Here is a 12,484-nt window from a genome sequence, read left to right on the forward strand (position 1 = left end):
ATGGTCCTTACACTATCTCTTGATACATCTTTCTGCCTCTTATTTCTTCTCTCAAATGGCAGACTCTGTGTTTCTTATTTCAAATGAGAGAGAACGTCTCTAACTGTCCTCATCTGACCCTTTTGAGTCAGCTGTATGTGTCCTTGAACTAATCTTGGTACACACTTGGCTGTCTTTGGGTGGGGGCATCCACGCTAGTCAGTAACAAGGGGGAGCAGCAGAGTCATGTAGTACCAAAAATGGCTTTCTGGGCAACAAGGCAGGTGCGCTGGGAACTTCCCATTAGAATAGGGTATTGGGCAAATCAGAGGCTATATATCTTACCTAGTACCGCCTGTGTTACCTGGAACAAAGCATCCAAATTCAGTTTTGAGCCTCAGTTTCCTTAGCTGTAAAAAAGTGGAAGGCAACCTATTTTATCAAATTATCAGGATAAAGGGCAATAAGATGAGATAAAGCACACAGAATGCTTCTCCCAGTGACATCTCAACAATGATGCTCTTCACAGTAATAGTATCATCTATACCATATTAATATGTTTATAACTAATATACAATATATATTTGAAAAGACTGTATTTTCGTATTCTAGATGTAATATATATATATATTTATGTTTGAAATAATGTGTTTTCAAATTACCTCTCTAATCTGGGTTACTTCAGGGAAGAAATTCCCAGATGAATAAATACTTATAGGTAGAATAATATTTCTGATGCACAGGGTGGAGGGACAGGAATGTTTATTTCCCCGGTGGTCTGTAGGTCCCTTTGCTCTGAGTACATGGAAAGGATCCAAGATAGCGTGGGGACAATAAACAGCCTGTGGATGGTAACAAAGGCCATTGTACTGAAGGAGTTTTCTGGTCTGGAGCCAGAAGCCAGATTTAGAATGAAATGCACATACTTTCTTTTCTACAGAAAGGGTCGAATAATAATAGCAAAATGCTTGCAATAGTGCTTACTGTATGCCAGGCATTGTGCTAAAGGGGTCACATGTAGTAACTCATTTCCCTCTCTTCACAACACATCAAGGTAGGTACTGTTATTATCTCCAATTTACAGATAGAGAAACTGAGGCATTGATTTGTTTTTTAAAAGCCTTTCCATGAACTATAAACAACTGCCCTTGCTTTAACCTTATGCCCATCTCCAGGCCTCAGTCCTCTGAGTGCCATGGTTGGTATTGCTGTTCCTCCAGGGCTGGAGTTTTGCCTTGTTCCTCTGACTTCTTCCCAGGGCTAACGTTCCTCCATGAACTCCAAACCTGAGGGCTGCCACCGGAGCCCTTAATATATATTTTTTCACAGTCCAGAAGTCTTTTTTTTTTTTTTTAAATACCTATTATGCCATGACTTCATAGGGAGTGGGTTCTAGCAGCCCAGGCTCCTTTCCACTAATTCTCACAAAGTGTGCTTCCCTGGGGGGAGCAGGCTGGTGCTTCAGTTGAACCCAAGTACTTTTCTCTTGGCTTCCTTCTTTTTCTGATCGTTTTCCTTCACACGTTTCAGGAAGCCATCTTGGCTCTTAGAGGGCTGAATAGTCTCAGTACGTACATTAGTTCTCTTGGCAAGAATCTTACCTTTAACTTGTTTGTTTACCGCAATGCCAACAGTAGGCTGGGTGACACTAAAGTCTCTCAGTTTTGCTATGGGAACATTTGTGGGGAATTCCTTTTTGAACACAATGTCTACAACATCACCTTTGTTGTAGATTCACACGGATGTGGCTGAAGAACAATTCCATGTTTTCTAAAAGCCTTAGAGAACATACAGTGGGTGTCTCTCCTCTTTCCCTTTGTGTTGGTCATTTATCAAATTACTGGAAGATGGCAGTTCCAGCCCCACCCCCCAAAAGAATCCTGTAATACCTTGAGCAAGCCTGATCAAGAGGCAAACTGGGACACGAAGTCTAATGAGATAAGGAGTGAGAGACTACTTGGGACTAAATTGTTCAAAATTCAGTGTCTACAGCTGAGGAAATCATCAACAAAACAAAAAGACAACCTATAGAATGGGAGGAAATATTTGCAAATGATGCAACTGACAAAGGATTAACTTCCAAAATATACAAACAGCTCATACAGCTCAATATCAAACAAAACAAAACAAAACAACTCAATCAAAAAAAATAAGCAGAAGATCCAAATAGACATTTCTCCAAAGAAGACATCCAGATGGCCAACAGGCACAATGAAAAGATGCTCAACATTGCTAGTTATTAGAGAAATGCAAATTAGACTACCATGAGCTATCACCTCACACAGGTCAGAATGGCCATCACCAAAAGTCTACAATAATAAATGCTGGAATGGATGTGGAGAAAAAGAAACCCTCCTACACTGTTGGTGGGAATGTCAATTGGTGCAGCTACTATAGAGGACAGTATGGAGGTTCCTTAAAAAACTAAAAATAGAGTTACCATATGATCCAGCAATCCCACTCCTGGGCATATATCTGGAGAAAACTCTAATTCAAAAAGATATATGCACCCCAATGTTTATAGAAGCACTATTTACAATAGCCAAGACATGGAAGCAACCTAAATGTCCATCAACAGAAGAATAGGTAAAGAAGCTGTGGTACATATATACAATGGAATATTACTCTGCCATAAAAAGGAATGAAATAATGCCATTGGTAGCAACATGGATGGACATGGAGACTGTCATACTTTGTGAAGTAAGTCAGACAGAGAAAGACTAATATCATATGATATCACTTAGGTGTGGAATCTAATAAAATGATACAAATGAACTTATTTACAAAACAGAAGTAGACTCACAAACATAGAAAACAAACTTATGGTTACTAAAGGGAGAAAGGGGAGAATGGATAAATTGGGAGTTTGGGATTAACATATGCACACTATTAAATATAAAATAGATAAATAACAAGGGCCTATTGTATAGCAAAGGGGACTATATTCAATATCTTGTAATAAGCTATAACAGAAAAGAATCTGACAGAGAATAGAGTTACATAAATATATATATAATATATTTTATATAATATATTTATTAAAATATATATATATATTAAAAAACTGAATCACTTTGTTGTACACCTGAAACTAACACAACATTATAAATCACCTATGTGGGGTCCACAGACATCTGGCAGATTCCTGCTCTGAGGCCCCTCAAGCATCCAGTGGCTGACCTTTAAAGATAACAAAGAACATTCTTTTCTTAATATCTACCTACCTTAGCTGAACTAACTACTCTGGACAATGATCAGCCTTACATTGACCAGAAGCCTAGCCACCAGGACTGGTCACAACCCCCTACCAGAGTCATAAATCCCTACCCTTTCACGACCCCCCTCCATCCTCAGTCACCTCAATATCAACCAATCAGAGAACTGTGCACAAGCTGATCAGGCACCCTGTGACCCCTTTGTGCCTGAGGTCATGTCAGCACAGGCAGCAAAAGGTCACCCTTCCTTATAAAAGACCTCAGCAACCGACCCTCAGAGCACACAGACACCTCTCATCTGTGGCCTGCAGTCGCCTATAACAGTGTACTCAATAAACATCTTTTCTATCTCCCTCCTTTGTCTCTGGTAAATTCTTTTTATCACCCATGTATCGGCCCACCAGACCCTACAGCAAACTATACTTCAATTTAAAAAATTCAGTGTCTATTGGGAAATTCCCTTTAGGAGAAAACTGGATTTGCCCTCAGGGCAGGTATTGAAGCTTGAAGGTGCCAGTTTGGGCTGAAGATCTGGCTTCCATAGCAAGTATCTGGAGTGGGGTCTGTGGAAGAAGGGCGGGATGCTGGCTAGTGTGTGGTTATATGAAGAAGTGCCCTGATACTGCTCTGTCTCTGCTCCAGTGATGCCTGTTTAGATGTAAGGAACAGGGGCTCAATTAAGCTACCTTGAGAAAAAGAGGTTTTAGCCAGAACTTCCCTGCAATCCAATAGTACAGCCTAAAGTGGAGTGGGAGGGTGGTACAGGCTCAAGTCAGCCTCAGGACCTAAAAAGTGTAAAGGTGAATGTGGTGTATTACTTGTGTGCTGGTTAAAAAAAAAAAGCTCTGATTTGTAGCATTTATCATTTCTGTGGTATAAATGCTCCCTCGTGGCCAATTTCAGCCAATATGGTATCATTGAACTTGAAGTTGGGAAGAAATGTGTGCAGTTCAATCTCTTGAATCAATATGAATCTATTCCAGTGTACCAAATGTTAACTTTGATTCTTTTCTGAATTTTTCAAGTTTTCAACAAGGTGATTTATTATTGTTTTATAATCAGAAAAACACCTAACAAAAGTTATCTTTAAAAAAAGAAATAGAAATAAGCAAATGGGAAATAATTAAACTTAAAAGCTTTTGCACAGCAGGGAAAACCATCAACAAAATTAAAAGACAACCTATGGAATGGGAGACAATATTTGCAAATTTTATTACCTATGAAGGGTTAACATCCAAAATATATAAACAGCTTATACAACATAATATCAGAAAAACAACCCAATTAAAAAGTTGACCTGAATAGACATTTTTCCAAAGAAGATATACAGATGGCCAATAGGCATGTGAAACATCACAAATCATCAGAGAAATGCAAATCAAAACCACAATAAGCTATTACCTCACATCTGTCAGAATGGCTATCATCAAAAGACACATGCTGGCAAGGATGTGGAGAAAAGGGAACCTTAGTATACTGTTGGTAGGAATGTAAATTGGTGCAGCCAATATGGAAAACAGTATGAAGGTTCTGCTAAAAACTAAAAATAGAACTATGATATGATCCAGCAATTCCACTCCTGGATATATATTTGAAGAAAATAAAAATACTAATTTAAAAAGTACATGCACCCTAATGTTCAAAGCAGTATTGTTTTTAATAGCCAAGATATGGAAGAAGCCTAGGTGCCCATCAACAGAGGAACAGATAAAGAAGATGTGGCATATATATTTATACACCATGGAATATTACTCAGTCATAAAAAAGAATGAAATTCTGCCATTTGGAACAACATGGATGGACCTAGAGGGTATTATGCTTAGTGAATGAAATACATTAGACAAAGACAAATACTCTATGATATAACTTACCTGTGGAACCTAAAAAATAAAATGAATGAATATAACAAAACAGAAACAGACTCACAGTTAGGGATAATAAACTAGTGGTTACCAGTGGGGAGAGGGAGGGAGGGAGGGGCAAGATAAGGGTACAGGATTAAGAGGTACAAACTATTTTGTATAAAATAGATAGGCAACAAGGACATGTTATACAGCACAAGGAAACATAGCCATTATTTTATAATAGCTTTAAATGGAATATAATGTATATAATAACATTGAATCATTATGTTATACACCTGAAACTAATATAATATTGTAAATCAATCATACTTCAATTAAAAAAGTAAAAAAGATAGAAAGAAATATTGCGGCTGTGGGGCGATTTATTAAGAACAAACTTTCTTGATTTTATCATTTGTTGAGAGTCAGTCTAAGCTTTTGCCATCAGTTGCCTCCATTAGCCCTTGGGACCACCTAAGGGCTTGCATGTTTGATTGGCCTCACAGCTGCCTTTAAGAAGGCACTTCCAAATTTTGACTCCTTATTTTGTGGACATTGTTTCAGAGAGAGATTGGTTGGAACAGCCTGGAGGGGGCCTTGGGAACACCTGGCCTTCCTTAAGTTCAGATCTGCGAGGACCGTCCATGGTAATGCTCAAGGACCAGGCTAGGTGGCCCTGAATGGAAAGTTTTGAAAAACTATAACCCATATATGACAAGCCTTTTGTTATATTGACAAAACATGTAAAGTTATGCCACGTAAAGTGTGTGCTGTATGTGGAATTTGTAAGAGAAAATAAAGCCTTGACTGAGATCTTTTAAAAAGAATCCTCTTCAATTATGGAGGAGTTGGCTCTGGCCTTGGCCCTGCACTCAGAGATTTTGGTTTCTGGGCTCTGCATTTAGATTAGCCTTGTGCTCTTTCTCAAGCAATTTTCCAACTCTGTTTCTGACTCAAGCAGTCCCCCAGCTCATTGTTCTCTATGAAAGCATTTATCTTTTGTTACTATTATGCTGGGACATGGTTGTCTAGAGGAGTTGGCCTGAGGGGCCCAGTGCTGGCCATTTGATGAGCAGGAGCCTAGGAGTGTTGAGCAGCCTTGAATTGGGCAGTGGGGAGAGACCAGGCCAGCAGTGTCTGCGGGATGGGCAGGGGAGAGACTAGAGCACTCCACCGCGAGCCAGGAATACCAGGTGAACCCTGACCTGAGGGAGAAGCTGCAGGTTCTGTCCTCTGGGCCTTCAGAAGGAGGGCACAGGACGGAAGGCAAAGCTACTCTTATCTGAGGTATGGATGGATTTCCAGCTACCTCCCACTTACAGGTAAGACACAAATGAAGTCCTGTTCGTGTTACCTCACCCTGGGGCGGTGGTTAAGGTGTTGACTCAGGAGCTGCAAGTCCTGAGCTGTAGTCCCGTTTCAGCTACTAACCAGCTGCATGATTTTGGGCAAGTCATTTAATTATCTGGGTTTGTTTCTTGATCTCTTGCTTGAGGTAGTTACAGGCCAGCCTGGGATGGCTCTCAGGATTTGGGAATTCTTCCTATTGGGCTTGCCTGTTATGCCTTCCTTTTGACTCTGATTCACTGGAGGTGTCCTCTAGCTTCTGCCTGTTGGCCTTTTAAATCCCGTATGAGAGTCCTTCTCCTTCTCTTCATTAAACTTTGCCAGAGCCTCTGACATTCGTATATAACAGTTCATATGTAACATTCGTATATAACAGATTCTCAAAGAATGATCTGGGACCACAGCATCAGTATCACATGGGAACTTGTTAGAAATGCAAATTCTCAGGCCCCACCCCAGACCCACCAAAGCAGAAAGTCTGGGGCCCAGGTCATGCTGAAGCATGCTCCAGTTTCAGCATCATTACCGGTGGGAATGGAGCCAAATCCTCTCACTGGCCTGGTCTCTTACTGTGGTACCCCCTTTTCAACCTCCTCCCACTCACACACCTTATTCCCTTGTTGTACCTAATGGTTTGAGTACTCCAAATACGCTGTGTCTTTTACACCTCTTTGTACATATGCTGTTTCTTTCCCTTGGAAAGCCTTTGCCCTAACCCTTTTCTTTCCTGTAAGTTCTCCTTGTAAATGTCCTCCCAATCAGTTCACACATGACCTCAGCCACTCAGAACCTCCTCATACGAGAGTTACTGGCCACCGAGGCAGAGCCCCTCCCCTGATGCCAGCAACAGGTTTCCTCACCTTCTCACGGTTTTGATTTTTTCTTTCATCCAACCGTGAAATCCATCTACCATCCCGTATTTCTTGATTGAATCCTATGTAATCAGGCTTGTGCCAGGCTCTGGGGTTTAAGATGGGGGCATAGCCCCTGCCCTCGCTGAGCTCACGGCTTCCTGGGGGAGACAGTTGAGTGGTCAGATAACGAACCTAGCACATCCACAGCCGCATTGGTGGTGCAGCGTGTACCCAGGCAGGGTCTATAATAAGTGAGGTGTGTTGAGGACGCTATATGGAGGCAGGAGGCACATTTATCATGAAGGATGAGTAGGCATTTTGCAGGCAGAGAGGAAAGTACGGGGTCCAAGACCCTGAAGCAAATCTTACTTTGTTCTCTCTGCTATTCCACCCTCCTACAGCTCTTGCTCCTCGCCCTGGAGAAATTAGGTTAAAATGAACTGCATGTTAGATATGTGTGTATATATATATATTTAAATCTTTTTTTCTGAGAGGAAACACAAATTATCTGAATCAGAGAAAAGATAATTTATTACAGACCATCTTCTTACTAGTTTCCTGCATCCCAATCAATCCCTATGGGTAATGCAGTGAGAGCCTGCTGTTACCCTGAGAGTGCAATGGGGGTTGCACCACAGGAGAGTAACCCCAAAGTTATGAGACTAAGAGCTCATATAGGGCAGCTGGCACATTGGCCCATTCTCTCCTGCAGAGAGAGGGAGAGAGAGAGAGAGAGGCACTGATTATTATTCTGGAATGTAAACCAATCCCCTCTGGGGAGAGGAGTGGACAGTCTGCACTTCTCCTTTACTACCATGCAGTATAAGCAAATGGCTTCAGGAGGAAGCAAGTACCTAAATCTCCCTGGAGCAATGCACTGTCTCTAACTCTTGAGGCATGTTTTTAATTCAGTTCCCTTTAGCTAAGTGTGCCAGTGCTCTTTGCTCAGAAAGCCCAGACCATACAGTCACATGAAAATATTCATGGGTGATTATTTTCCAATACTGAGAGGGCAGAAACCACCTGTGACCTGTTCAGAGGTCTCAATACATCCAGAGTCTAGCTCAGAGGATGCTAGATAAATATCTAAGAAACAGAAATGTAGGCGTGAAAGAATGGGGCAGGAATGAAATGAAGGGAGACAGGACCACCTTCACTGCCAATCAAAGAAAAACGTTACTAATTTCTCTTTTCCAACATTGATTGGGAAAATGTTATCAAATGCCTATGATAGGCAAGGTGTTTGGCATGCTGGGGGGCATAAAGATAGGGTGACTAAATTGTCTGAGTTTTTCCAGGACTGTTCCAGTTTTAACCCAGAAAGTCTGGTATCCTGGGAAACTCCTCAGTACAGCAAAATAGGATAGACTGTCACCCTACAAATGGGAGACAAATCCCTTCTCTCAAAGATTGTATGATCTAGAAAACAATCTCAGATCCATATCCTCAAGAAATATTTAATCATGTCTTAGAAGACATAAAAATATAGGGAAGTGAGAGAGAATATACAGCTGAGGGGATGAGGGAAAGCTTCATGGAGGTGGTGCCATTGAAGATGGCTAGTATTATTTGTTAAAAAAAACCCCAACACTAAGTCTTTCTGAGAAATGGCATCCTGAACTCTTCTTATTGCTTTGTAATTCCGAAGTCTTCAGTAAACATCCTTACTTCCATAACAAGAATCTTACCACCCTGACAGTGGTTCTGGTGAGCTGGCATCCTCTTGCAGCTGGGAATGCTGTCAGGCAGAGTGCTGCTTTGGGTGTATGGGAATTGTCTGTAGGTGACCTCTAGGACGGGCTGAGGGCGTATAGGTGTGACACTGATATACTGTGCTGCAATTATGTGATCTTTTCTGTTTTCATGTCTCTAAAGTGGAGAGCAAAGTACTTCACTGGATCAGTGGGAAGATGAAGTGCGTGAGAATTCACATAGTGCCGCTCACAGTTTCAGGAACATAGCTGATGCTCAGTATATGCATTGGTGGTAGTTCTAGTAGCAATAAGTTAACAAGAGGGAACGGTGGCTCTTCCTCTGTAGCTGACTTAAGACTTGTTTCTTTCACTATAATTTGTGTTAGAGAAGAGAGCTGACTGGAGTCAGAAGGGGCAATACGTGGCCTTAGGAATAGAGATTTTCCTTAAGTGCAGCTGCCCATTTGTTTGGGGACAGAATCTATTCCTTACAAGCATTGTAAAGTCAGGGAGCCTAGTAAGATATAATCAGATTGTTTTCTCAGTAGTAAAGCTTTTGCCAATGGTTTGTACATTTTGTTGCCTAGTAGGAAAATAAAGCTTCCACATAACAATTATTTTGCTTGTAGCTGTAAGGAATATTTACCAGTTCGTGCTGAATCTCAGAGCATATCCAGATTGATGTAGACGCCAAACTGATTTTGTTTTTGCCTTTGCACTAAAATCTAATCATAGATATTATCACACCCATGGTACAACAATGGGTGTGCTTGCTTACTAGGAAAATGGGGGGTTAGAGGGAAGGTAACAGTTATCTGTTTATGTTGGGGAATGGGGTGGGTGGGCTTGGAAGGTACATGAGAAACAATAATGGAATAGTGAACAGGATCTGTCATGAATGAAGAATCGAGTTTTATTCTTAATTTTGTTTTAGTTGGGGTGGTTGGGGTGGAGTTGGATATAGCCAATGTGTTTTATAATTTGATAGGTTCTGAAGGACAAAATGCCATGAGAAGGGTCAGTCATGTGTTGTCCTCAGCTCTAGAGAAGGTGGTTAGAGTCATGGAGGTGAAGTTCTGAGCTCCTCCCAGCCAAGGCTGCAGGAAGAGTTTGGGTTGTGTATGTCCTTGTGGCAGGCACAGGAGGCTAACTGCTCACCAGCCTGTCCCCCTCTTCTGTGTTAACAGGCCCTAATTTTGTTCAGCTTTCAGATGGCTCTTCCTTGATCTTGGGGGAAGAGGACTAATCCCAGTGGATGAATTGTATTTGGTGCAAGCCAGTCACACTAGGCAATTTATATTCCCTGGTGTTTGGTTTGAGGTAGCCAAGTGGCCTAGGAGAAGTCTGAGCGGGGTTTCAGGAAATAATTTTCTGTCCGGTAAGAAGAGAGAGATGGAAGATAAGAAGCCTGCCCTTTTTCTTCCTGATTTTGGACTGGGGTTCTATGATGACATGGTGTTTGGTATTGTGGCAGCCATTATGTGACCATGAGGATACATCTCTATTACACCGAAGGTGATAGAATGAAAGATGGAAAAATCCTGTGTTCTTGAGTACATCACTGAGCTTCTGGATCAACCTGGGACTACACACCTCTGGCTTCTTATAATGTGAGGTCCCTATTGTTTAAACCACTTTTTATGGGATATTCCGTCACTGAGGCAAAAGCATCTCCATGGACAGAGCTCTGGATGAAGAAGTGTTGTGGGAATTCAAAGGCCCTGATTTTAGGAGTAAGTATCCATGGTAGAAGAAAAGAGGAGCTGAGACAGAACTGTGACTCCTGGAGAGGGCTTCAGTCACCACTGATTAGGACAGAGAAAGGATTGGGCTCCTGCTGATCAGGGACACCTGCAGTACTCCCCACTGCTAGAAGGTAAATGAGAGCAGAGGTGAGACAGCAGAGGCCACTTGGAAGTGCCAGGCACTGGGGCAGCCATGGAGGGTGAGCCCCATGGTTCTCTCCATGGGAGACAAGGAGCCAGGGCTGACACAGTGTTACAGCTCCAGTTGCCTGGTGGTGGTGGAGGAAACGGGGGCTTTATAGCCAAGAACCGGGCCCTTCCAGTCACTTAAGCAGAGTTTCAGTTTCCTTAGCTATAAAATGAGGACAGTCATACTAGTGCCATTGGGTTGTTATAAGGATTAAAAGACATTAACTCCTGTAAATTTGCTAGGGTATAGCAGGAGCTTAATAAAAGATAGTTATTGCTTTTTAATGGATGCCTGCAGAGGTAATGAAACTACTTCATGATCCACCACTAGGTGCATGACCAATAGATGCTGGGTAAGGTCAGGCCAATTTGAGACTTGCTAGGTCTGGTGTCGACCTACCCTCATTGGTCTTCTAAGAGAGAAGACCCTGGGGAATGGAGTTTCTGGAGACCATTTCTTTTCTGCTCCCTGAGGCATATCTAAAACAATAGACTATTTGCCATGACATTGTTTCCCACCTCCTTCTTCCCAGCAGGGAGGAAGACAAAGATAGAAAGGGGGATACCCTAGCTAAGTGGGTTTTCTAAAGTTCCCAATGGACTGGGCGTGGGCTCATCATGGGGTCTCAGACTCCTGGCAGGAAGGAGGAGGAGGATTTAGAATATCCCCTGCCCATCTCCTCATTGACACCTTGGGTTGTAGAAGCACCAGGAATATAAATGTAATAACCAGAACCAGAGGCTTCCTGCTCACGGATATGAGGGGGGAGGTGGACAAAAATAGCCACACAGTATATTAGCAGACTCTGAGAAGCCACTCCTTTTCTCCGGAGCCCCTTCCTACACACCCTTCTAAGTAATTTCTAACCTTGTGATGATTTACAGAAAGAAAAAGAATAGAAGTTACTGGCGTTTGTAGTAACAGGATGAGAAAGTGCGAGACTTCCTGTTATGTGTGTGTGACAGCTGGTGATAAGTGGAGGGCCCTGCACAGGAAATCCGCTCAGCTTCTGCAATGTGACCTGCCTGAAACTTGGGCGCTCCTTCAGTCTGGATGCTGATGGCAGGACAAAGGGGCACCTGGACCATGGGCGACGTGGTGGAGAAGAGTTTGGAAGAGCCCCTGGTACCTTCTACAGATGACCCCCCCAAGAAAAGGGGAGACTTGGTAGAAATCTTAAATGGGGATAAAGTAAAATTTGACGACACGGGACTCTCCTTAATCCTGCAGAATGGCCTGGAGACCCTCCGAGTGGAAAACGCTCTGACAGACGTCATCTTGTGTGTGGATATTCAGGAATTCTCCTGCCACCGCGTGGTGCTTGCCGCGGCCAGCAACTATTTCAGGTCAGCACACCTAGGACCAGAGGCAAATTGGGTGCAAGACGTAAGGAAAATCTGTATTGATGTGAGAGCCCAATCTAAATAGTTGGCTGTTGCATTTACAGTTTGTATATTTATTTAGATTTGCGTGTCTATTCAAGATACAAAAAGGAAACTATTAAACCTTAGATTTTAGGACTTAAGTCATATTAAAAGAGAGATTGGCATCATTTAAAAGCAATGTTTCTATATTCTGGTGAACCTTCTGTGTATGTGTCCTTGTTCCAGAGGATG

General features: G+C 42.2%; 1 protein-coding gene and 1 pseudogene across 1 annotated transcript in view; one reads left to right on the forward strand and one right to left on the reverse strand.

Moving 5' to 3' along the window:
- Window positions 1-696: 696 nt before the first annotated feature.
- On the reverse strand, window positions 697-3,458 carry LOC141577943 (large ribosomal subunit protein eL21-like; annotated as a pseudogene).
- Window positions 3,459-11,727: 8,269 nt separating this feature from the next.
- Window positions 11,728-12,484, forward strand: part of KLHL6 (kelch like family member 6) — a 53,207-nt gene continuing 52,450 nt past the window's right edge. Inside the window, exon 1 of the mRNA XM_010947852.3 lies at window positions 11,728-12,214. Within this exon, the coding sequence (XP_010946154.2) occupies window positions 11,922-12,214 (293 nt within the window). The 5' untranslated portion in view covers window positions 11,728-11,921. The remainder of the gene's footprint in view (window positions 12,215-12,484) is intronic.

Source organism: Camelus bactrianus, chromosome 1 (genome assembly GCF_048773025.1).
Source record: "Camelus bactrianus isolate YW-2024 breed Bactrian camel chromosome 1, ASM4877302v1, whole genome shotgun sequence".
Classification (NCBI taxonomy): domain Eukaryota; kingdom Metazoa; phylum Chordata; class Mammalia; order Artiodactyla; family Camelidae; genus Camelus; species Camelus bactrianus.